The sequence below is a fragment of the Cyprinus carpio genome, chromosome B17, assembly GCF_018340385.1.
Source record: "Cyprinus carpio isolate SPL01 chromosome B17, ASM1834038v1, whole genome shotgun sequence".
Taxonomy (NCBI): domain Eukaryota; kingdom Metazoa; phylum Chordata; class Actinopteri; order Cypriniformes; family Cyprinidae; genus Cyprinus; species Cyprinus carpio.
In genome coordinates, this window is record NC_056613.1 from 22,649,892 (window position 1) to 22,677,842 (window position 27,951).

Below are 27,951 nucleotides of genomic sequence, written 5' to 3' on the forward strand. Positions count from 1 at the left end.
ACGCACAGAAAACCACGAAACAAAGAGGACACAGAGACCAACAGACTAGACAGAGCTAGCCAGTCGATCGCCAATGCATAACTTACTTCACCATCACTTGATACATAACATCGTCAAAACTGTTGTAGTTTAGTTAAAAATGATAAAGTATTCTTAGCTGCACATATACAAGTGAAAATAGGGACAACATCTATTTAGAGTGTTACGTATGCTGCCCGCCTGATGCTAATTTAGCAGCATATATCAAGTTTGATTTTCATTAGCAAAAACTTGACCGCTCTGAATATAGTGAGTGAGTGCGTGCGCGCGCTCTCTCTCTCTCTCTCTCTCTCTCGGGTTCATTATCATCGAAGACATTTCAAGCTTCTTAGGTAATGTTACATTTTAGCATCAGCTTGATAGAGACGGGCTTTAGTAGATAACAGGTGAAAACCGGATCGGATCTGTGGGTAAGTTATAGCTAGCTAATTATCAAACGCAGCTACGGTTAGCCATCGCTAACATTAGAACGTTTATCGAACAGCCTTCGATACAGTTCTATGTTATAACTTCCCGAAAAAAATACGCAAACATATAAAACAAACTTCTAGCGAAATACTAACAGCATCTTACCAATCCAAAAGAAATGTTGCACGTTCGGAGTCGAACCTCATTTCTTTCAAGTCCATCAGTTGTCTCCAGCGATGGAAAGCAGTGCCGGTGTTTACTCTGGTTCGGCTCCTTTTCTTATCGGATTTGATTTGTGATTCCGAGCGCGGTTGTTTCCCCTGTAGCAGGTGGTGGTGGTAGGTGTCTCTTGCCAAGGGCTTCAGCCATCCTTCCGCTCTCTTCCCTGAACTGAAATGAAGTAGTGGGCTGTACCTTCCACACGATTGACATCAGGTTCAAGTACGCCCACAAGCCGTGCGAGTTATTAGTGTATTGCAAGTTGGCTGGTGGTTATGTTGCCCGCATACCGCCTCCCATGGCCGAAACTGGTATTACGACACCTGTCGGGCCGTGGCTAGTAATGCTAATGCTAATTAAGGTTGATATCTCTGCAGCACTATAACTTGACATTTTTTTTAATGACATCATCGTCCTTATTTCTTCTCATTCTTTTGATGCGTGTAGGTCATTTTTTGGATAAAACAACAACAAACAACAAAAACAAAAAACTTAACGCAATGACAGTATGGACTAGTAGCTGTGAATATTCAAGTGCAAGAAGACTACTGTTGAAATATAAGGTCTGCATGCTCTGCTTGATACTGAGGATCACTGTATAAACTCATGAACTTCATCTCCAGAGCTGCTCTGAGAGTCACTTCACCAGCATTTCACCATTTCTTTTGACAAAATGAACATCAAATACACAGAAACTCAAAGCTCTGCTTGGTTAGCTTGGTTAATTAATAAAGCTCATGGAATGTGGCAAACATCTCAAGCATTCATTATGAAATTATAACAGAAATATATTACTGTTGTAATAATGACAATAATAATAATTTTTATCCATGTTTTAATTTAAACCATAAACCTCTTTTGTGCAGCACTATGCCAAAAATTAAAAGAATTGTTCAAATTTCATTTGATTACATTTTAAGAGCTTAATTAAATCATTAAAGTTTTATGCATTCATGAGTACCACCATTAAAAAAAATAAAATGGGTATTTCATAGGGATGTAACGATATCAAAATTTCACGATACCATATTAAATATATAAAAAAAAAGAAAAAAAAAAAAAAAGAAGAATTGGGAAAAATGAAAATGTAACATTATAAAGTTAAACAATGCACTTTGAGAGTTCAAAATTAAGAGCTTCAACACATGTTTCTTAACTAAGACAACTTAAGTCAGAAAAAAGTCAGTGAATTGACTCGTACCTGAGCTTTAAAGGGGACTCAACCCTCTTTTTATTTATGATCTACTGTCTGAATCTAAATCACATTCACACTGGTGTTTTAGGAAGCCAAACAAATTAGAATAGAATAATAATAATAACAACAATGACAGTAATAGCCATATATTGTAAAACAAGTGCACTGTAAAATAAATGAAAATTAATATTTTAATAGGTATATTTACACTACAGAAGGGAAATGACAATACTTCTTTCCTAATTTCTACACTTGGAAGAGATATTTAGAATTTGGACTCATTTAAACCGCTAGCTGTCAGCGGTTCATACTGCACTTTAAGCTTTTCTATTGAAGAAAACTCCAGCTTCAGTGAAAAACAGGTTTACAAAAAACATCTCACTACAAATCTAGTGAAACGCTGTAATCATCTGCAGAGAAAATAAAGCACGACTGATGTCTGTTGCGTTCCCAAACTTGCGCTTAACTCACAGAACGTGAAATAAAGGAGTTGACTGCATTCATTGAGTGTGAACGAAGCCGTTCTGAGGCGTGGTAAACACTGGATCACGAGCTGATCGTCTGAACGAAGTGTGCGCTTCGCTTTGAAACAGACTTGATGAAGAGATATTAAACATATTGTGCTTTCGGTTTTATTTGTGCCAAAACATAATGGCCCAAAACAAATGTATTTTGAAAACTACCCTTTTTGCCCAGAAGACCTGTCATTTCATATCGTCATATGACCATGATAATATCATTACATCTCTAGTGTTTCATAGGGTTCATAAGATCCATCTTGCTCACAAAGCACTAGTAGGGTGTTGTTGTTGCCTGCTGGTGGTTAAGCATCACATTCTTCCAGCCCTGCAGACTGTGTGATGATCAAATGTGATGTGTCTGAAAAGCAATGAACTGCCCTGCATCAGAAGCACAGTGTTAAAGCGTTACCCGCAGGCACTGTTCATTAACATAAGATGACTTACACGGAGGAACTGTCAGCAGAACATTAGACGCTTGCATGAGTCATTGAACTGTCACAGTTTGGCTGGAGAACACCTCTGCAGCGCTCATGAAAATAATGATTGCTCAAGGCAGAGTTTTGTTATGCTTACACAAAAGGCTGTCCCCACTCCAAAAGCTCGCAACGCTCAGTATAATGATTGATCTCCGTACAATGACGGCTGTTGATCGCTTGCAGTATTTTATCTTGTTCGTTTTTATGGCAGTGTCTGTGTAATCCACATTTCTGATGATTACTTGACATCATTTTTGGGTGTCTTGCCACAGTAGAACTGATCAAATCCAGACTATTCCTTCATTCTTTGTAAAAGTTGAGGATTTCGATTCTGGCGACAGATTCTTGTGCTATGAATGTTCAAACATTTGTGTGGTGAATTTGTTCATTTAAAATGTTGTTGTTTTTGTGTATGGTGTTTTTTAATGGCTTTAATATGATGTTATGAGTAATAAATTAAGTAATTAATTATTTAGGCTGCTTTTATGCAAGGCAGCTCAATGTGACAAATTGTGATTTTTTTTTTGATTGACACTTATGACCACATATAGTACAGACCAAAAGTTTGGAAACATTACTATTTTTAATGTTTTTGAAAGAAGTTTCTTCCGCTCATCAAGCCTGCATTTATTTGATCAAAATACAGAAAAAACAGTAATATTGTGAAATATTATTACAACGTAAAATAATAGTTTTCTATTTGAATATACTTAAAAAAAATAATTTATTCCTGTGATGCAAAGCTGAATTTTCAGCATCATTACTCCAGCCTTCAGTGTCACATGTAACATCCAGTCTATCACATGATCATTTAGAAATCATTCTAATATTCTGATTTATTATGAGTGTTGGAAACAGTTCTGCTGTCTAATATATTTGATGAATAAAAGGTTAAAAAGAACTGCATTTATTCAAAATAAAAAATAAAAAAAAAATCTAATATATATTCTAATAATATATTTTCTTTACTATCACTTTTTATCAATTTAACACATCCTTGCTGAATAAAAGTATTGATTTTATTTAAAAAAAGAAAGAAAAAAAAATTACTGACCAGTAGTGTATATTGTTATGACAAAATATTTATATTTTAAAAACATAGCTTCTTCTTTTTTTTTTTTTTTTTTTTACTTTTTATTCATCAGAGTATCCTAAAAAAGTATCACATGTTCTGAAAAAATATTAAGCAGCAGAACTGTTTCCAACTTTGATAATGATTCATCGTATTAGAATGATTTCTAAAGGATCATGTGATAATGATCCTAAAAATTCAGCTTTGCATCACAGAAATAAATGATAACTTAAAGTATAATAAATTTAAAAACAATTGTAATAATATATCACAATATTACTTTTTTTTCTGTATTTTTGATCAAATAAATGCAGGCTTGATGAGCAGAAGAAACTTCTTTCAAAAACATTAAAAATAGTAATGTTTCCAAACTTTTGGTCTGTAGTGTATATTTGTTGTGCTGCGTAATGAAAGTGTGGAAACCATAATACAGTGTCTTTATTCTGAATTCTTAGATAAAATGAAAATTTAAAGAGCAGCATTTATTTGAAATAGACATCTTTTGTAACATTATAAATGTTTTTATTGCCAATTTTATCCAATTAAATGCATCCTTGCTGAAGAGATGTATTAAAAAACAAACACATTTTTGAACAGTAATATATAACGTATTATTTCAGAAATTCTAACATCAAACAGAACATTTAATTTGATATCAACTGATCAGTTTTGGTCTGCTGTTATTTACGCACACACTCTGAATGGATGAAACTAAGCTAGTTATGAGTAGATTGTATTAATCCTCATCAAAGAACACTCTTGTCTGAACAGCAACTGTGTCTTGTGCTTAGGTTTTGTGTGTCAGGATCCGTTATTACGACAGCCGCGTCCCGACAGAGCTGGGATTGACTCAAGAATGAAGAATCCAACGCAGAAACTTCAGGTAAAAATACCCACAGTTTGAACTCATTTAAATAGTTTTCCTTGTGTAGATACACAGGATAAAGCACTGAGTAGTTAGGACAATCATGATGATCATTAGACAACCTTTCAGTGTTTTTTAATGAGAATAATGAGAAGAAAACCCTTCGTGTTTCATCATGCAGGTGTGTCAGTGTAAGACCGTGTCAGCGGTGTAACTTAATTAGGACAGCATGTGCTAATGTAATTAGAATATTCTCTATCACTGTGTGCTTTCTAGTCTATGATTATTACTTTCTAAAGATGTTGAAAAAGGGGCCCAAACAGACTTAATCGATTATGGAGAACAGTTTTTTCTCTTGAACCCAGATGAATGTGTTTTGGACCTTTTTGATAAAAACTTACTTACATTTATGAAGTGATTTGGTAAAATATTTTATCAGAAAGCTGGAACTTTTACCACATTAATTGGATAAATATATTTATTCATTCTGTCTTTATGTATCTTAGTAATATTGGAATGAGTTTATAATATGATTATAGTTATAGTTGAAAAGTTTTATTAATTTCTGTAATTATATGAGTAATGCAGTGTCCAATAATGACACGGAAGAAAAATATAATTGGAGTCACTTTCAGAATGATTTTTTTTTCCAGCTAATGAACGATAAAAACATTGTCAACCAATCAGAATCCATCCAAACTGGTGAAAACTGTGGACACTAGTTATTGTTAGTTATATTTCTAGTTATCGTTCTTGGTTTGAAAGGGACTTAGTTGACAAAATGCCAGATTTAAAAACAAACAAACAAAAAAAAGATTATTTTATGATTTATTCAGTTTTTGAACATAACCTTTATAGTGGATATAATATATATATATATATATATATTCCAGTTGATGACAGTTTCATCTTCGTGTTGAAATAACAATAGCACATCAAACCAATCATCACGTTTGCTCCACGGAGGTCACTCATACTCTTTCTCTACTTTTATATTCTGGTGCACTGATGATGTGTTTTAAAGACATACGTGAGCCAAAGAACTCAAATCTTTAGATCTTGAGGTACAAGTGCAAAATGATTGAATGTGTTGAGAAGAACTACTTCTAAAATAATAAACAAAACATACGCTGAACTGGTCAAAGGTAAAGGAAGTTAAAAAAGACAGACTCTTCACAGGACAGCCATCTAAACCACAGAAATGAGTGTTCATTTGGATACCTTCAGACCTCAGTGTCTGTTAAACATGATCTACTCTTTCAGAGATCATCATCCAACAAGATTTCTTGAGTGATGCTTCTAGCTGATCTTTGAAGCACTTTTTGGATTATCAGATCTCTTGGTTTCATTTGTCCTGTGATGATCAAGCATGTGCGAAGTTGGCCCAGAAGAATGAGATTGAGACTCCAACCAACCAACCAACCAACCAACCGAGGCACATGAGTGTCACGCTGGTCACTAGATCATGTTATCGGTTCCAAATGCTTATAATGCACTAGTAATTTTTGGCCCACAGTCGGTTCTCAAGAGGGTGGGACTCCTCAGCATCCCATCAAACCGGCTGGCAGAGTTTGGAGCAGCTGTTTCATATCAATCTGATGAAAAGGATTTAGGGAATTCCATGCTGGATTTGGGACACAGCTCTCCTCAGTTAACAAACTAGATGTTAAGGAGCTTATTTCCCCGTCGATTCGCTGAGGCTTGCTTGATACCTTAAACTCTTTGTTTTGAGTGTTACTGAGGCTTACGTGGCAATAATGAGAACGCTGCTGATTGAAATCTTTGAGTGCTGTTGTTTGATACCCTGTTTTTATAGCACAACAGAACTTTCTAGTTGTAATAATTTTGTGAATCTGACTGAAGAGTCCAGCTGTGAGAGATGACCATTTCATCTGACTTCAGAGCTGAATAATGTTACTACACAACATAGAAGGATGTCTTTTAAAGGGGTCATAACATTATTTTGTGTATTTGGTGTAATGAAATGTGTTTATGCAGTTTAAGGTTAAAAACACATTATTTTCCACATACTGTACATTATTGTTTCTCCTCTATGCCCCGCCGTCTAAAACGCGTCGATTTTTACAAAGCTCATCACAAGCGAGGTGTGCTCTGATTGGCCAGCTATCAAGTGTGTTGTGATTAGCTGGATACTTGAAAAACACACACATATATGGAATACCGTGAAACAGCTTCAGGCAGATATATATTTGTTGTTTGATCAATAAAGTCTTCCTGGCTCCAAAACTTCTCTAGCAATGTATTTTGAACAAGGAAAATTCTACACTATCTTCAGAAAAACCCTCCAGGTCTTGCACATCCTTCACTTTCCCAGCATCCGCTGCATATTTGAACCCTTTGCAAAAGTGACTGAATGAACTCTATGATCTGTAATAACACTGATGATGCCACTACAGTGTTTCTGTATTAATTCACTCTTCTTCTCAGCGTCAGGGACCGCCATCCTCCAACAGTGCCGACCCAGAAGCTCCGAGAGAGAAAGCCGGCGCTAAGCTAGCGGGGAGTACTCTGAGTCTGACGGCAGAAGAGGTCAGTGATTTGGAGTCCACGGCTGATGGGGTTTCCATTACTGAAGCCAAACGCTTAGGAATTTATTTGAAGATAGCAGGCTGATGTATGCTCTTTCTTCTTGGCTCCTCCTGACATATTTGATATCGAACAGTGTGTTTTATTGTCTTCCCTGGACAGATGAAAGTGCTGAGGAGGGCACAGGAGGAGTATGACAGGAGGGGTGGGTTTGTTCGGATCTTTCCTACTCCGGACACCTGGGAACTTTACAGGTGAGAGAATGATAGGACAGAACGATGATTTGTGCATCAGAAAATGTCATATTGATTTATGCTACCAGTCAAAAGCTTGGAATAATAAAGTCTCTTCTGTTCTCCCATGGCTGCTTTTATATAATAAAAATAATAGATTACTTCAGTCTACAGTATCACAGGATGTTTGAAGGAAGAAAGATAAAATAAAGATTAATACTTTTATTCAGCAAGGGTGCATTAAATTGATCAAAAGCTGCAGTAAAGACATTTATAAAGTTTCTATTCATCTGTGAATCCTGAAAAATATAATGTATCACAGTTTCCTCAAAAATATTGTGCAGCACAACTGTGTTCAACATTGATAATAATCAGAAATGTTTCTTGAGCAGTAAATCATCATATTAGAATGATTTCTGAAGATCATGTGACACTGAAGACTGGAGTAATGATGCTGAAAATACAGCTGCGCATCACAGAAATAAATTACAGCTTAACACATATTCAAATAGAAAACAGATTTTTTAAATTGCAATAATATTTCACTGTTTTTACTGCATTTTGATCAAATAAATGCAAACTTGGTGAGCAGAAGAGACTTCTTTCCAAAACAGTAAAAAGTCTTAATTACTCCAAACTTTTTTTGTCCAGTAATGTATAGGGCTGGGTTTAGACACAAAAGTAACGATTCGATTCTCATCCACAAGCTTGTGATTCAATTTGATTCCCAATTCGATTCAATAATTATTATTTTGGATATATATCAGGTACAGTACATGCCAAATTTTCTAAATGCTAAACTAAATGCTGCAAAATATACACGAGTCAGTTAGTACTACATTACTATAATATTGAAGGTTAAATTGATTTGTAGGCTTAAAATACACTTAATGATGTTTTATAATAATAAAGTTACAATTACATATTTCTAATTCAATTCGTTTTTTGAACGTTTAAATTGTGGCTGTCATAAAAACCTGACGGATTTATTCAAACAAATGAAACATTGAAGAACAGTGCAAATTATAATGTATATGCTATATTTAGCAAAATGCCCCTCTCTACAGTTTACTTTTCTATCAGACTAACAAGTTTATGGTCACCAAATATGTTTTTTTTCTGAGGTAAATGTGACATTACGTGATATATTGTTTTTGCGTGGAGGAAACAGTGATTGAGTGATTACATGAGACAGGATATGGATTGTAAAGTTGTACTCTTTCTTTTAACTTACCTTCGGATGTTTAGTCATGTTTATTTTGAGCTGAAGCTGGTATTAATGTGGAGGAGACGATCGGTTCACGTGTGCCAGAAACATGAAACAGCGCCAAAACAACATTTATTGTTTGAATATTGCAAAACAGTGAACAGAATTTGAAATCTGAGACTTTGTTTCATATTAAAAGTACCAAAGCACAATGCTTATTGTGATATATTGGATGGGAAGTGCCTTTCAATGTTCTGTCCATTAACTGAAAACAGGCTAGACTAATCGATTCTTGGGATTTAAGACTCGATATTATTTTGTTAAAAGGAGAATTGATTAAAATCAAGATCAATATTATTTTTACCCAACCCTAGTAATGTATATTCTCTCACTCTATGCATAAAATATTATTTACAGCTATATAATTCTTTGTGTCGTTCAACAAAATAAATGAAGCAGCTGTGGAAATTTGCTAATTTAATCCTGCACTCCACACTGCTGCTCAGTACAGTCGTCACTCATTTACTTTTGCACACTGACAGATTGTTTGAGAAATGTGCTTTGACTCATGCTCAGACTCTGATACGCTTAGTTTCTCCCATCAGTCCTTGCTCTAGCAGCGGTTGAGACGGTATGCGGTTTAATGAGCAGAAATAAAACACAATGCTTCTGCTGACCGTGGTTTACCAAAACATTCGTGCTTGTAAATGTCTCTGATTAGTGATATTATTTATTTATCATTTTCATTGTTAAACATGATGTACTAAAATAGCTAGAACCAAAACTGGAATAAAAATGTATTAAAAACTATATAAACTAATAAAAATGATGAAAACACAACAAAAATACTAAAACTTTTAACTAATATTAAAATAACTATTGATAAAATATAAAAATAAAATCTATAAAGCTATAACAGTTTCTCAATGATTGTGAAATAACACTGAACACTCTTCACAAGTTAATCTGAAGTCTTTGTTTTGTTCATGTTACACAGAAGTTTGATCTCGTGTCGAGGTAGAAAAATACAAATAAAATGCTCAAATTTAGTGCAGGACATCTGAACTAAGAGTGTGGTTTAGCCAAAAGGGTCATGAACTGCAATTTTTTATTATTTTATAATGTTCCTTGAGGTCCACTTGTAAAGTAAGCAAGTGTTTCTCCTGCAGAGGCGGTCTTTTGTTGCACTGTGACATCATAATGTGACAAATTCCAAAACGAGTCGTTTTCTTAGCTTGGATTCAATAAAAGCTGTTTTTGAACTAAGTTTTGAATTTTGAAACATACAGGAGGTTTTTATAGTACATTGAGCTGTTATGAAGATCAAGTGATTTTGATTTCTCAGTTCATGACTCCTTTAAGAGACAAAGATGAGCTAATATGCTTTGTTCAAGGCTAAAGTAACCAGTGACTCTAATAATGCTATACACTGTTTTTGGAGTTTATTGGAGTGCGTTTGACAAGAGAATACTAGTTCAGTCTTTCTAATTCCATGTTGCTTTTTCTTTATAAGTGATACAAATCCTTTGTAAAATGCTATTTTTGAGGAAAGATTGTTTAAATTTAAAGAAGTTAAATTTAAATTTGAAGATCGGTTAAAGTAAATCCTGCACCATTTTTCAGTGTAGTAAGGATGTTAACATAAACACAATTTATGTAGAATGAAATAATGTTCGGGTGCAGTATTACACCACTTACTCTTGATATGAACCATCTGTGAACAGGTTACAGGGATCACCCTTCGTTAGATCAAATACCCTCAAAAACCAGATGTGCTTAGAGCAGAGCAATCAGTGCCAGCCTAGTCTTTCTTCTTTCTGCTTTATACTTGAGTATGTTTGATGGGCAATGAAAATGAGATTCCAGCAATGCCAATTCATGCGGATATCATTTCCATCACTCATGCATGTGCTCTCGTGCGCTCTGCCTCTGAATACAGACGGGTTACGCTCTGTAAGCACGAGTATCATTACTGAGCATGATGAATATAAGAAAACATGTGCAGGAGATAAGAAGATAAAATATGGATAAAAACAGGTCAATGGAGTCACTTTTTTGGCATTCAGATCTACAGCAGGGTTGTTATTGCTAGATAAAACTAAGACTATTAAAATAAAATATTAATATTAGATTAAAACTTTAAAGGGAAATGAGAGCTAAAGCATTAAGAAGCAGGCACTGTCCACTAACGGGATAGTGTTACCAGCTTGACAGAAAGAGACATTCATGACTTAAATAAACATTTACTTCACCCAAAATATATTGTTATTGACACAGGAAAATAGCTAAAGCTTTTCAAATGCTTGTTTAAGCTCGGTCTGGAAAAATTGTGCAGTCATTTAATGTTCAGCATTTAATGTTCAGCACCTCATAATTGTGTTATTTCCACCATTAGACAATGATGCAGCAGCTCTTTCTAGTTGCTTGAAGGCAGAGCATAATAATTTTGCTCAAGCGTGACTGATGCAGTCACCATAAACCCATCGTTACATGTGTTTTGTCATAAACATGCAGGGCAGTTGTTGAGTGAAGCTAACAGACGTTGTTGTCTTATTTCAGCAGTACACAGTTTTTACACAGTTAAAATGTGCAAGAAACATCATGTTCTCATTCAGCTTGCATCTGTCTCGTTTGCATCAGAGTCACTGCTGAAACCAACAGGACTGCTTGTTTACCACAGAATTTGTTTGGACTTGTAATGTAATTAATCTGTGTGTAATTATGTCTCTCTCTTTCTCTCTCTGTATCTCTTTCAGTGGTTATCTGGAATACAAGACCTCTATGAACGCCATGTTGGCTAATAAACTTTTCCATGGAAGGTAAGTCTTTCCACCGTGGTTGGAAAGATCTTAATCTATTTGAGGAATCTTCAGCCTGAGGGCTTTTTGTTGATTTTTAGTGTGAGTATGTCATACAAAGGCTTATGTGCACTGATAAAATGACTGTTATTCTTGGAGAAGGCCTTAAAGGAATAGTTCACCCAAAAATCTGAATCACCTAACAATGCACTCACGCTCAGGCCGTCCAAGATTAGGGTGAGTTTGTTTCTTCATCAGTTTGTAGAAATGTAGCACTGCATCAGTGTCTCATCAATGGATGCTCTGCAGTGAATGGGTGCCGTCAGAATGAGAGTCCAAACAGCTGATAAAAACATCACAATAATCCACAAGTAATCCACAGCACTCCAGTCCATCAGTGAACATCTGGAGAAGACAAAAGATGAAAAAAATCCAGCATTAAGATGTTTTTAACTCAAATACATAGAGTCCCATAATCCATGATAACACTTCCTCCAGTGAAAAAGTGGTCTGGTCTGAATCAGGAGAGAATTCTGCACAGATCAAGCAGTGTTTACAAGCCCAAATAGCTCTGAACAAATATGTGACCCTGGACCACAAAACCAGTCATAGGGGTCAATTTCTCGAAGTTGAGATTTGTACATCATCTGAAAGCTGAATAAATCATCTCTCCATTGATGTATGGTTTTTAGGAGGACAATATTTGTCTGAGATACAACTATTTGAAAATCTGGAATCTGAGGGAGCAAAAAAATCTAAATATTGAGAAAATCATCTTTAAAGTTGTTCAAATGAAGTTCTTAGCAATGCATATTACTAATCAAAAATTAAGTTTTAATATATTTACAGTAGGACATTTACAAAATATCTTCATGGAACACGGTCTTTACTTAATATCCTAATGATTTTGGCATAAAAGAAAAAATCAATAATTTTGACCCATACAATGTATTGTTGGCAACTGCTACAAATATACCCCAGAGACTTAAGACTGCTTTTGTGCTGCAGGGTCACATATGTGGCTGGATTTTGATGTGAGAGACTACAGGAGATGGACTATTTCACTGAAGGGAGCTTTATTATGGATTAAGAATGTCCTGATGTTTTTTATACAAACACACAGCTTTTGTCTTCTCAAGACTGGAGTGCTGTCAATTACTTGTGGATTATTGTGATGTTTTTATCAGCTGTTTGGACTCTCATTCTGACGGCACCCATTCACTGCAGAGCATCCATTGCTGAGACACTGATGCAGTGCTACATTTCTCCAAATCTGATGAAGAAACAAACTCATCCAAATCTTGGATATTCTGAGGGTGAGCACATTATCAGCTAATTAAATTGTTTTGGATCAACTGTTCCTTTAAACTCCAGTATGGCCAAGTTTATGTGAGCTTTCTCTAGAATGATTCAGAATAGCTTTCCCAGACTCACAACTGTTTAAATGATCCGTTGCTCTTTGTTTCTCAGATCAGTGATCTCCCGATCGAGGTTAGTGCCTGTAATTTCAACCCCTGAATGCAAACAAACACAAAAGGTTATAAATGTCTGTTTTACCGTGTCTTGTTCCACAGGAACAGGGTAAATGATAATATACCTCTAGTTGTGGGGACCTTTTACACGCACCATGTGGTCCAATATGAAAGGAAGCTTCTTAGTCTGGAGATGCGCAAGCAGAGGCGCAAACCCGGACGAGCCTCCGCCGGAAGAAGACGAGCAGGTGCGTTTGCATTACTTGTGTGCTGAGGCGCGATTCGTTGAGAGACAGCTCATATCTGATAACGAGCATTTACTAAAAATCATCTGCAATGCTTGACTCTGTTCAGTTAATAAGTTGAAATTTATTTTATTTGTTGAAATTATTTGGTTACACCAATGTCCTGCAGGTGATACACATAGATCACAGGAGAGGACACACACACACACACACACACACACACACACACACACACACACACACACACACACACACACACACACACACACCTATGGCAAACAGAGATCTGAGATCACACTGTGCAAAATGTAACATTCAGAAGCTCATAATCTTGTTGTGATTTGCAACTTCATTTTACCTTTCTCTCTTTAACGTTAAACTGACGCTTCGCGCTCTGCTTCTGTGAACAGTAAACCCCGCCTGCTTTGATGTGATTGGCCATCTCAGTCATTTTGACATTGACGAGCACTGTTAGACCGCTGAGGCTTTGATCTGAAGTGCCTATGTGCAGAGGTTGCGCGTGCATCCGTAGACTAGCGCAAGTTAATTCTCACACTTTAATAGTTTTTAAAGCCCCTAACAGGCTGTGTGACTGTGAGAAGTTGTTACCTCAAAATGTACGTCAGTATGCAGTTTTCCCTGTTGCTCGCGTGCCAGCGATAATCCCTCTGCGTGCCACTGTTGGCACGCGTGTCATAGGTTGCCGACACCTGGTTTAGACAGTTTGCAAGAATATTTAGCGTCTGTGGTATGAAAACCATCGCTGCGAGACGCTGGCGGAGTGAATGAATCTTGAGGGCACGGGCGCAGCCTCTGTTGCCAGATTCAGCGATTATAGGCGTTTTTGGACTTGTCTTTTCAATTAAATTTGACACTTTAGAAAGTTCATAAAGTAGGAAGTCGCAATTTAGGGTCAGCAATATCCTTATCTTATTTGGAAAAAAAAAAAAATTTTGGTTTGTTTTTATTTTTCGGTTTTTATTTGTTTTAATAACAATATCTGACAACACTGCATATCTGGCACTTAAGCTGACAGTTATCAAAAGAGCCCATGGACATGTTATTGCTGATAGGATAGCACATTCAGTAAGAGAAACGCAAGAAAATATCATGATATTATCTATTAGAAATTTTATCAATGTTATCAAAATTGGTAGCACTTAAAGGGGTCATATGGTGTTGCTAAAAAGAACATTATTTTGTGTATTTGGTGTACTGAAATGTGTTTATGCAGTTTAAAGTTCAAAAAACATAAAAAAAAAAAAAAATATATCCACATAATGTACATTATTGTTTCTCCTTTATGCCCCGCCTTCTGAAACGCATCGTTCTTTACAAAGCTCATCGCTCTGAAAAGCGAGGTGTGCTCTGATTGGCCAGCTATCCAGGGCGTTGTGATTCGCCAAATGTTTCAAGCGTCTGACGGAAATGTTACGCCCCTTAACATATACTGTGATGGCGTGTCCCGGGCAGAACACTGGCATGACAGGACAAAAATAATAAAACCCGTTACAAACGAGGCAGTTGTTGCATCCAGTGGGGACATAATTACGGATTATAATGACTTATACTGTGTTTTTGCGCGTTGAGTTGCATCTCACTGCATAAACATAAAACCATGTCTGCATTTATTGATCGGAAAAACTACAAACAACAAGCACTACTCTACACGGCTCAAAACTTGCGTTTGAATCATCAGTGGCAGATCCTTAACATATGTAAACCTACTTAACATACCGTGAGTCAGAAGAGCCAGACTGTCCTGCAAAGAGTGAGGAACGGGCCGCGGCTTGAGTGAGCAGCAGCCGGTGGCTATAACGAGGAGCGGCCGGTGGATTCCACGAAGGAGGGGCCGGGGATTGCGGCAACCACATGTGACGACCCCGGGCTGCACTCCGCTTCATCCACGGTGAGCACGAAGTTGAAGTATTTCCTCAGCGACCAGCACAGATTAGCTTTAGGCATGACGAAGCGGATATCATGCTCTTTTGGAAGACCAAACAAAGTAGTTTTGCTTTCACAGTGAAACACACAGCTTCTCCATGAAATGGCACCGGTGGCAACAGCGAGAATTAAAGGGATGCCTTCTTTCTTTGCGTGAACATCTAGGCAGTGTTATGCAAATCTTCCCACACAGTGATGTAGAGAAGTGGGGGTGTGTTAGAACAAGCAGTTTCAGGGGGGCGTGGACAAGTCTTAACTTTGATAAAGAATATCTCTTTGGGTTTGAGACTTTAGTCTTTGCAACTTTACAGATCTTCTTCATGCACCAAGAGCTTGTAACACTCCAAAGAGAAAGGAAAAATTGAAATCGCATCATATGACCCCTTTAACACTGGTTACTCAGATCGTAGGTTATGTAGGTGGTACTACCTCCCTGAAATAAGTTTTCGCAGGGTGTGAAGACTGCGTAAAAAGACATTATATGTCATTATAATCAGTAATTATGTCCCCACTGGATGCAACAAATGCCTCATTTGTAATGGGTTTTATTGGTTTTGTCTCGTCTAGTGATGTCCGGATTGTGAACAAATCTTTATATTTAACTGGATCTTCTTAGTGAACCGGTTGAACTAGTTCACCAAATCGAACTGAATCGTTTGAAACGGTTTGCGTCTCCAGTACTCACTAAAGGTACATCGGACAGCACAACGGAAAAAGCTTTAGTTGTGGTATATGACAGAAGCTAAATGACACATCACCTCCTCAAAACTAAAAACTAGTCCTGTAGTATTTTTAAATGATAATATCTGATGTGTGTTTTTAGGTCTGAAAGCGTCTCAGTCCATGAGTGAGAATGAGGATGGGGTGGAGGGAGAGATAGAGCTGAAATCACCTCATCTCCACACAAACACTGCCCTGGAACAACCCTCACAACCCAAAGTCAACCTGCTCCACATTCTCCAGCAAGGATGGGACCTCAGGTCAGTGTGGACACTCAGAATCAAGGGTAATGAGCTGGCCCTTACACTTTCCTGCGGGGGAGATTAGTGGTTTCTGTAGAGAGGATCCGAGTTTGATCAGCTCGTACCATCTTGCCATCTTAACTACATATCTGCAACCTGTTTTTGACTTTTTCTGCATTTCTCAGTGCTTTTCTGAAGTTAAAGAGAAAGTTATCCTAAAAGTGATCCTCATGTCATAATTTATTCACCCTCATGTCATTCCTCATGTCATTCATGCCTGTTATTTCTTCATTATTTCTTTAATGGAAAACAAAAGAATATATTTTGAAGAATGTTGGTAACCACACAATTTTGGTGATTGATGCATGAAAAATATCAAAATATCTTCTTTTAGGTTCCAGAGTATAAAGAAAGTCATGCAGGTTTGACACACGTTTTCAGTTTATTTACATAGACTGAATGGCACAAAATGACAATTTCTCATCGCATTCAGTTGCACCTCACAACTCAAATAACATGGCATTACTTCTGCCTGCGCTGCGTATTTACACACACACTCACACGCACACACACACACACACACTTGGATCTGTTTAAAGAGGCTTGGTGATTGAGAGACACTGAGACTCTGGCTGCGCCGTGGTATCCTTTTCATCCAGTGCCTTCACATGTTTTCATTGCTACTTTCACAGTCTCATTCACACAGGAAGCAGATTCCTCCTGCCCTGGCCAATCGGCACATCAGCCCTGACCTCGGCGTAGAACGGCTCGCCTCTTACTGGCCGCCTAATTGCCGGAGTCAGACTGTCTTTCCTTTGTTTAACATTTTGCAGGAGTCCTGGAAGCTGTTGAAACATATTCCCTCCCCCTGCACATTATGCAGTAACCCTACAAAAATATTTAGACCTGCTCTTTTTATATACTGACATTAATGAATATTACATACTCCTGTCCAAAATGCAATAAAGATTCCAGTTTCCTCTGGACTCGCAGTCCAAGAGGCTGAATTGTAATTTGAGCGAGGAATTATAATGGCATGTCTGAGTTTGTAGAAATTCCTTTGCGCCTGCCAGGGCCGGGAAGGTACCAGGGCCGTTACAGTACAGTATATCTTTGTTTTTGTGTGACTGCTTTTTCCGAAACATTTCTTTTCCGATTCGTCGTACTTTCCTTGCTTATCTTCTCATCATTTAGAGCATGTAAATAGCTCACGGTTGTTGGAGCAGCATGGAGGGCATTTCTTACCCTCAGATCTCCCCCGAATGTTATGTTTGCAGTAACACGTTCGGCATGGCGGTAGTGGTAAGGTGCACATGTGCGTCATCTGTCTGCCGAAACAACCTGCCATGAGTATATATGCGCAATTTATGTTCTTAAAAAGCCTTTTTGTGTGTGTTTGTCATGGTGCCAGTGTTTACCTAGGCTGTGCACCATTCAGAGTGATTGGGAATGCCTTTGAATTCCCATCCAGTTTGAATTGAGGCAGCAAACAGGATAAAGAATTAATTAAAATTTTATGTTCCCCTTCTGTCATTCACTCCGACATTGTGTCAGGTGTACGAAACTAGGGGTCGCTCTTGAGAGCCCAAACACCTCTGACATCTTTGAGAAAAGGCCAATGAAACTGGATGTGCAGAATTTGCATAGACAAAAGACGACCAGCATGAGCATTGTATTCTGTGTTGGGCCGTGCTCACGCTGAGGCAGCACTTATGGATGGTTCGTGTCCCGCTCTCTTACATTTTCTTAGCCAAAAGGCCCCGAGTCACCACAGCTGCTTACCGCTCTGGTCCTTCTACCTCTGGGTATGAGGCTACAGCGATGTGCATTGCAGAAGAGCATGGGGAGGAGGGATTAGTTTTGTCGGGTAATCCCTGTGAGCTTTCTGTTCTTACCTTGCTTCGTGCTTACCGGTCGAGTTTCTGGATGAGTTTGAGAGCTCGTCTCTGGCTCTCACGGCTCAATCTCTCATTCTGGGTTCCCGAGCAGGACGAGCTGTCAATTGCAGCATTGGAGGGTGGGCTTGAGACATGGGAAGCAGATGACTCGGCTGAGCAAGCACCTATGGGCACTGAGCCTCAGTCCAGGGCTGATGCTGAGGTGGCAGCCATGCTTGCCTAGGCAGCTAAGAGCATCGGGCTGGAGTGGTCTCCCCGACCTGGGGGGAAAAAAAGGATGTGATGTTTAGTACATGGTAACTACACTAATTATCAAAGTAGGAAATGATGTCCTCTGGAGGCATTTGGCCAGGGGTGTTTTTACACCACAGACAAGGTTTTAGAAGAAAAAAATCATTATGAAAATCTAATTATATTTTCCTTATTATATTCATTATTTCCCAATTGGTTATTTTGGGAAAATCCCAGGTATTTTGAGCAGTTGGATTATAAAAAATATATATAGGCTAATATAAAATTTAAATTATAAAAGTAGCCTATATAAAACTGCAAAATTAACATTAATCTATCTGTACTTTTTACTGAAGTACATAAAAAAACAAGTACTTTTGTACTTTCACTCGAGTAAAATTGAAAACTGAGTACTTTTATTGGAGTAAAATTTTATTATACAGATCTGTACTTTTACGCAAGAACTTGATTTGTGTACTTTGTCCACCACTGCTGTTTGGACACAGACACTCTGTCTCCTCACGTTCAGATGCAAAGGGTCTATCACGGGCCAACATGACTCATGCTGGGGAACTCATGTTCCCTTATCCGTCAGTGGCACATGTGGCAACTTTCAGACCATTGGCAGGGCATCTGGATGCTTGGTTAAGCCTCTCCAATCCCTCCCGATGGCTCCTCAGAACCATTCGGCTCAGCTATGTGATTCAGTTCTCCAGGCGCCTGCCCAGGTTCAGGGGCATTCTCAGTATGTTCTTCGGGCGGAGGTTGCCTGTCCCCCTGGCCGAAATGAAGAAGGGGTTTTACAGACTGTACTTCATTGTACCCAAGAAGGGCTGGGGGCTCAGACCAATCCTGTATTTGAGGACTCTGAAACAGGCCCTTCACAAGCTTACATTCAGAATGTTAACCCTCAAGCACATATTAACATGTGTCAGGGATCTGGATTGGTTTTGTGACAATAGACCCTGAAGGATGCGTACTTTCATCTCTCAATCTACCAAGGCACAGGCCGTTTCTTCAGTTTGCCTTCGAAAGACGGGCATATCAGTACAAAGATCTTTCCTTCGGGCTGTCCCTGTCTGCTCGCATCTTTACGAAGATTGCGGAGGCTGCCCTTGCCCCTCTCAGGGAAGTGGGCATTCGCATTCTCAGTTACCTTGATGACTGGCTGATCCTAGCTCACTCGTGAGAATTGGTTTGCACACACAGGAACATGGTCCTCCTGGACCACCTAGACCAGGGCTGTCAAACTCATTTAAGGTTGAGGGCCGGATCAGAGAAAATGTCCCCTTGTGCTGTCCGAATTACCTTTTGTTAAACCCTAGTTTGCTCACAATTACATTAATATTAACCATACAAAAAAAAAAAAATTTAGGAAAACTTTTTAAAAGATGATTCTAGGTAATTTTAGGGGTGTGCAATATTGACACAATGTATTTATTTATTTATTTATTTTTTGATAGTGATAATTACCATATTTTGCAGAGTGTGTTTTTCACCTTGGTTGGTTTAAGTCTGTCATGGATAAATAAATATGATACTAAAGCCACCAGTAGGTGGCAGCAAGTCTCCGTCTTAATGGGGGATCCATTGACTCATTCATTCAAAACAGCTGATTTGTTTAAAAACTAAGCTAGTGATTGTGTTTATGAATGGGCCACTGAATCATTGACTCAAATGATTTGTTCAAAAACACAGATTAATTCAGTAACTAAATGAATGAGCTCATTAACTGTGAATGAGCGCAGTGCTGCTTGGAGATGCACAATTGGTCTTACTTTGGCTTTGTTAAAAACTTTTTTTGCCGAAACAGAGATAAACAGACAGCATTGTGACTAATATAACACACTTAATACTAGCATCTTCTTTAAAGAAATGTTGCACAAAATCAATTCAAATCAAATCGCACTGACATTTAGGAAAGCAACACTCTTGTTATACTTAGACATTACTTAACTATCATGACATGACTATTAAAAATAACATTTCTTACAGGACATTTTTGCCACCATATCTTGAATTATATTGTAATATGATAGCCTTCATCCGGCACTGAAAAACTCTCATGATGTGTTTGTTTTTTTGCAAAGTTACAAAATGTCAGCTCCCATCATTAAAACAACAATATATTATTATTATATTAGTACACAATAAATAACGCACACTCCTTGCTCATTTACTTTCTCCATTTGAAGCTGTCCAGTGTGTCACAGTGTTGTTTAATATTGCACACATTTACCACAGCCTCGAGTTGCGATTAAACATACCTGTCGGAGATTACAAAACATTTCTTTCCATTTCTTCTTAAATAGCCTCTCCGCCCTTCCAGGTCAAATTTCTTCTTTTGTACATGTTTAAAATCACCAGAAAATTGCCACACAAGCATCAGTCTCAACGCAGATATCATCATATCCTTGTGTGTCCTGACTCCCGAGGCGTAATATCAATGTAAATAAATTAGAGATTTGTTCCGCTTTAAATTCAAAATAAAATATTGTAGCGAATACACTTTATTTAATTTTCAAAATGATGTTTTATTTATTATTTTATATTATTGTTTTTTAATCATCCTGTGGGCCAGATTGGACACCTCTGTGGGCCATGTTCAGACAACTGGCCGTATGTTTGACACCCCTGACCTAGACCGATTGGGACTTTGGGTCAACTGGGAAAAGAGCAAACTCTCCCCTGTGCAGAATATCACTTTTCTCGGTGTAGAATTGGACTTGGTTACGTTGACTGCACACCTCTCTCAGGATCGTGCTCAGTCGGTGCTGAAATGCTTGAGGGCTCTCAAGTGGTCCCTCTGAAAAACTTTCAGAGGCTCCTGGGGCATATGGCGTCCTCAGCCATGGTCACACCACTTGGACTGATGCATATGAGACCGCTTCAACACTGGCATCGTACCCGAGTCCCGGGATGGGGATGGTGTCATGGCTCACATTATGTGAACATCACACCGTTGTGTCGGCGTACCTTCATTCCATAGGAGGACATCTCTTTTCTTTGGGTAGGAGTGCCCTTAGAACAGGTGTTCAGATGCATTGTTGTTACAACAGGCATGTAGTATCAGGAGTCTGGAGAGGCCCCTAGCTGCACTGGCATATAAATTGCCTGGAGTTGTTGACAGTGCTTTTGGCCTTGAGTAGGTTTCGACCCTTGATCTGGACGGACAACACAACGATGGTTGCATACATCAACCACCAGGGTGGTGATCGCTCTAATTGCATGTCACAACTCGCCTGCCATTTCTTATTTTGGAGCCAGCACAGACTCAGGTCTCTGCATGCCACTCATATTCCGGGCGACCTCAATCATGTAGTGGATCTCCTCTCGCTACAGGTCTCGCTCAGGGGCAAGTGGAGGCTTAACCCCCGAATGGTTCAGCTGATTTGGAGTTGGTTCGGCCAGGCACAGTGTGGACTGTTTTGCTTCATCAGAATCAACCCATTGCCAGTTGTGATACTCCCTGACCGAGGCTCCCCTCTGCATGGATGCACTGGCTCACAGTTGGCTCAGGGGCCTACTCAAGTATGCATTTTCCCCAGTGAGCCTCATTGCACAGACACTGTGCAAAGTCAGGGAATACGGAAGATCCGTGCCTGTATCTCTGGAACTTCATGTTTGGTCCCTAGACGTGTCCAGGAGGAACTCAGAGACCTTTCAGCAGCAGTGGTGAATACCATTATTCATGCCAAGGCCCCTTCGATGAGGCGGTACGACCTGAAGTGGTGCGTTTTTTGTGAATTTGTGTTCTTCCCAGGGGAAGGACCCTCGGAAATGTGGCATTGGATCTGTGCTCTCCTTCTTCCAAGGAGGCCTGAACAGGCACCTGTCTGCTTCTACACTAAAGGTGAAGGCCACTATTGCGGCTAACCACGACACCATGGGACACAGATCGGTGGGGAAGCACTGGTTATTATTACTGGTAATAGATCTGATTATTAGGTTCCCCAGAGGCGCCCAGAGGTTGAACCCTCCGAGGCCACGTATCATTTACTCTTGGGATCTCACTGTGGTCTTGCAGTCCTTACAGAGAGATCCGTTTGAGCCCCTTCAGTCAGTTGAGTTCAGTGCCCTCTCTATGAAGACAGCCCTCCTGACTGCGCTCACTTCTGTCAAGAGGGTGGGGGATCTCCAAGCCTTCTCTGTTAACGAATCATGCTTGGAGTTTGGGCTGGCAGACTCTCACGTTGTCCTGAGACCTCAGCCTGGATATGTGGCCAAGGTTCCCACCACTGCTTTCAGGGACCAGGTGGTAACATTGCATGCTATCCCCTTCCACGAAGGGGACCCTGACTTGTCTCTGGTGCCACGTGTGCCCAGTACAAGCCCTAAGCACATACCTAAATTGCAATCAGAGTTTCAGATGTACTGAACACGCTCTTTATCTGCTTTGGAGGACAGCAGAAGGGAATGCTGTCTCCAGACAAAGGATCTCCCACTGGATTTGTGGATGTGATCCTAATGGCCTATCAGGCTAGAGGCCTACCTTGCCCACTGGGATGTGAGGGCTCAGATATCTGTAGAGCTGCAGGTTGGGCTTGTAAGGTCCATGCACTTGGCCCAAGGAAGGTATACAGTGCTGGCTGAAGGTTTCTTGCGTGTTCTGTCTTTTCAGCCTGCAAAGTCATAAAGGTTAAACTCAAATCTGACTCCATTTTATTATTTAATCCGACTCCATTTTATTATGACCTCGAATTTAGGTTTAAATGCAAATTGGTTGTATGTCTGTTTCTAATTAGTATTCTTTAGACATTTGATTATTCTAGTTAACTCTTTATTTTATATTTAATACTTTACTCGTTCACGTCGGGTGTTCATGTTGCTAACAAGGATAAAATGTAATCTACTAGAGTTAATAATTACAGAGTAAAACAGAATAAAATAAAATGTAACAATTTATTATCAGTCAGGTAAATATGTATTATGTCAATTACAAATATATCAAATCATATAAATACAAAACATCAAATTCTCAAAGATTAATCTAAAACTAAAAATATTGCATACTTGACCTTAGAAAATACATAGTATGAAGTGAAAGACACACATCACACTACGGGCTTTCTGGCTACAGAATCACCCTGATCCTCTTGCAACATTTCCTTAAGTACCTCAGACCAAGACAAACATCCCCCGAGATGGAGACATGAACTAACAATTGGAATTTTGAAGAGACCATGTAGAGATATCACCTCTTGAGGACAATAGACATTTTGCCTGAAAGACACTTGGAAATGGCACACCCCTGCCTACAGTGAGCAAAGATATCTCTTAACTCTTAGGATCTGTTTTACCTTTTCGTCTACTTCCTGTAAAATTGAGACCATTGTATCAGTCGCCCTGAGACAATTCAAATGACACCAAACATGTAAATATCACTTGCATTCATGCATATAGACCATTATATTCTATTATTGACCATTCTTAGTGAGCTGGGTTAAGGGAAGGATGGGTGAGGGGAAGGAAGGGGATGAGGAGGAACCATTGCATATGTGAGGAACATTTCCTGCATTTTCTCTCAGTGAAATGTGGAAATAGAATCAGAATCAGAATCAGAATCAGAAAGAGCTTTATTGCCAAGTATGCTTACGCATACAGGGAATTTGTTTTAGTGACATAAGCTTCCAGTACACAGAGACAACAACAGCAAAAAACAAAAAACAAATTGCAAATAAATAAATTGTATGAACAGTTGTGCTATAGAGGATGACAATGGATTAGAATAGAGTGAGATGCAGAGATGTACTTGGATGGAGGGGTAACAAATAAATATAAGAATATTGCACATTTTTTCATAAGTGGGGAACATTTAACTGTTCATGAGGTAGATTGCCTCGGGGAAGAAACTGTTCTTGTGCCTGGCTGTCCTGGTATTTGCGGCTTTGAAGCGCCAGCCAGATAGCAAAAGTTCAAAAAGGGGGTAACTTGGATGAGAGGGATCCAGAGTGATTTTCTGAGCCCTTTTCCTCACTCTGGATGTATACAGTTCTTGAAGGGTGGGCAGGGGAGCACCAATAATTCTTTCAGCAGTCCGAACCGTTCTCTGTAGTCTTCTGATGTCTGATTTTGTAGCTGAACCAAACCAGACAGTTATAACGCATAAAATTATAACGCATATAATTTTGTAACTAATAACTTATCAGCAGCTCCTGTGGCAGGTTAAACTTCCTCAGCTGGCGAAGGAAGTACAACCTTTGTTGGGCCTTTTTAACAATGGAGTCAATGTAATTGTCCCACTTCAGGTCCTGAGAGATAGTGGTTCCCAGGAATCTGAATGGCTCCACAGCTGCACAGTCCTGTCTATGATGGTGAGTGGGGGAGTGCAGGGGCGTTTCTCCTGAAGTCCACAATCATCTCCACTGTTTTGAGAGTGTTCAGCTCCAGGTTGTTAAGACCGCACCAGACAGCCAGCTGCTCAACCTCTTGTCTGTAAGCAGACTCGTCACCGTCCTGAATGAGGCAGATGAGTGTGGTGTCGTCTGCAAACTTCAGGAGCTTGACAGAGGGGGTCTTTGGAGGTGCAGTCGTTGGTGTAGAGGGAGAAAGAAGAGCAGTGGGGAGAGAAACACATCCCTGAGGGGCACCAGTGTTGGAGGAGCAGCTGTGTTTGACATGAGTTTTCCCAGTCTCACTAGCTGTTGCCTATCTGTCAGAAAGCTGGTGATCCACTGACAGATAGAGCTAGGAACAGAGAGCTGGGTCAGTTTGGTCTGGAGGACTGTTGGGATGATGGTGGTTGAAAGCCGAACTGAAGTCCACAAACAGGATCCTCACATAAGTCCCTGTTTTGTCCAGATGTTGCAGGATGAAGTGCAATCCCATGTTGATTGCATCATCCACGGACCTGTTTGCTCGGTAAGCAAACTGCAGGGGGCCCAGTAAGGGTCCAGTGATGGCCTTCAGATAAGCCAGAACCAGTTTTTCAAATGATTCATGACGACAGACGTTAGAGCCACAGGTCTGTAGTCGTTAAGTCCTGTTATCTTGGTTTTTTTGGAACGGGGATGATGGTGGAGCGTTTGAAGCAGGAGGGCACTTCACACAACTCCAGAGATCTGTTGAAGATCTGTGAAAAGATGGGGGCCAATTGGTCAGCACAGGTTCTCAGACAGGCTGGTGTAACACCATCTGGGCCTGGTGCTTTTCTTCTTTTGTTCTTCCTGAAATAGATGTCTGTATGTTAATGCACTGTGGGTCTATTGTCTGTCTCAGAAGATCAAAGGTCTGAGGTTCTGTAATTCTTACAGGCTACACCTAATACATTTGCTAGAATTTATAATCTACGAATTGGAACCAGTTTCTTCTAGAGCAGTGGTTCCCAACCTTTTTCAACTCGCAGCCCACACTACCAAACACATATGTTTCCGTGGCCCACTGCAAAAAAATTAACTGACCCCGCTATTGTTGGGTTAATAACTTAGAACTCAGAAGCTAGATTGTTAACTGTATATATTGAATGAACTAGAGCTGTGCGATATTGACAAAAAAAAAAACAATCGCGATTTCTTTGATCAATTTGCGATTTCGATTTTTAATCACAATTTTGACACACACAGATATGCTTTACAGTCATAAATGTGTAACAAAATTTCTAGACTTAAATATTTCCAAAAGAAAACCAATTAGAACTTTATCAAAAAGTTTCTAGAACAGACAGACGTCTCTAGAACAGACATATAAGCGAAAATAATCACTATAGTAAAGGTGTAACAAAATTTCTAGACTTATGGCAAAAATATATAAATAAATAAATCCTGAGTCCAGGGACTTTTTTTCTTTTTTGCCATACATTGTTTATAGTAGGGATGTCAAATTTCGATTATTTCCATGATCGATCGTCGTTTAAATTAACGATCAATTAATCGATTAATCGTTAACCATAATGTTGCAAAATGCGTCTATTGCAGGCACGCAGTCACCGGCATGACAGGATGTGCAAAAAACCACACACGCGCACACACACAAACAAAACGCTTTCTCACTTGAATTAAAGGGCTTTTAGTCTGAATAAAATGCTAGTAGCAGGACTGTAAAATGAATAGATGTGATTATGATCATTTGATAAAATGAAGAGAGTGCGCCATACGTTTGAGGTCATTTTAGTTTGTTGACTGTTTCCCTGCACGGAGACCGCTGAATGCGCCTCTTTAAATGGTTTTGTGGTGCTCATTGTTGTATTTTAAAACACAATTGCAATGTTTTCAATTAGGGCTGGACAATATATCGAACGATATGATCATGCGCAAATCTCGTCAGTAAAGCCGGTTCCATGATTAGCGGTAAATCCCCATCACCTGCTTTCAAATGGAGCTGCAGTTAATACACAGAGCCGTAGTTTACTGACAAGCTACGCTATATCGAGTTCATTATCGAAGGCGATTCATCTTCAATAATGAACTCGATATAGCGTAGCTTCTCAGTGAACTACGGCTCTGTGTATTAACTGCAGCTCCATTTGAAAGCAGGTGATGGGGATTTACCGCTAATCATGGAACCGGCTTTACTGACGAGATGCGCATGATCATATCGTTCGATATATTGTCCAGCCCTATTTTCAATTGACATTATGGTATTTAAAATAAATGGTATTTAAAATAAAATTATCCCAAACGTAACTACGGCGCGCGTGTGGCTGCGCTGCGCAGAACTACATCAGCGCTGCTGCACCAAAACACACTGTTGCTCACATGAATTTGATCCTGCTGGATTCTGTCCTAGAAAATGTCAGATTTTTAATTTTTTAGGCCTATTTGTTTTTAAATATCCGGAATACAGTGCATTAGATCGTGACAGTGCGTGTGTGTGCGTGCATATGAGGACGAGCGAGCGCGCGGCTTTGGCTAGATTTATTTGGAGGTTAGCCTATTGCTCATGTCTCATTCGGCACAAAATCCAAAATGTTTCCATATTCGCTATGTATTTTGAATGTTAAACTATTATTTATAATGTAAACTAGGCTTTTACTTTACACGCATTCGCATATAGACGGAAAAGATCATCCTCTTCATATGAACAAAAACGTCCTTGGGGGTCTATTTAAACCTGACCAGTGTAACCTTTTAAATGTTTACTTGACTATTTTATTTTGATAATGAAGAGACTGCGATTTAAGTTTTGAATCGCTAGAATATACGTGTGCAGCAGGCTCCGGCGCGATCGAAACAGCTGAGACATTAAAAAAAAAAAAAAAAACCTTTTCCGCAAAAGTGTTTACTTTCAATTGTGCGCACACAATAAAAACAGAAGGTTTGTGCTCTTGTAAAATAAAGCAAACAAACAGAATGCGTTGTCATCCTTTTTCTTTTCTTTCTGTGAACTTTTGGAGCGCCGCCACACTTCTGTTTTAAATCCGTTATCTTAATTATTTAAGTCGGATATATTGCGCATATTAAAAAAAAAGAAAACAATTATGAAAACAAATTGTAATTTTTATGCTGGGCCTATGACTTATATAGGCTATACATTTTCCTTAAAACATCCCATTTTGTCCCAGGGCTTGAGAACCTGTGCACTAGTTACTGTAGGTCCATGCAGAAACTCGTGAACGATGCTCGGCGTCACTGTTTAGTGACATCACTGAACGCTCCGGGAAAACGTATTGTCTTTGTCGGTC

The 27,951-nt window shown here is 39.0% G+C and overlaps 1 protein-coding gene across 1 annotated transcript in view; it reads left to right on the forward strand.

Annotated features, from left to right (window-relative positions):
- The window catches only part of ttll5 (tubulin tyrosine ligase-like family, member 5), a 112,296-nt gene that overhangs the window by 35,419 nt on the left and 48,926 nt on the right, over positions 1-27,951 (forward strand). Inside the window, 6 exon segments of the mRNA XM_042742859.1 lie at positions 4,722-4,813; positions 7,244-7,345; positions 7,505-7,596; positions 11,539-11,601; positions 13,155-13,300; positions 16,065-16,221. Of these exon segments, the coding sequence (XP_042598793.1) occupies positions 4,722-4,813; positions 7,244-7,345; positions 7,505-7,596; positions 11,539-11,601; positions 13,155-13,300; positions 16,065-16,221 (652 nt within the window).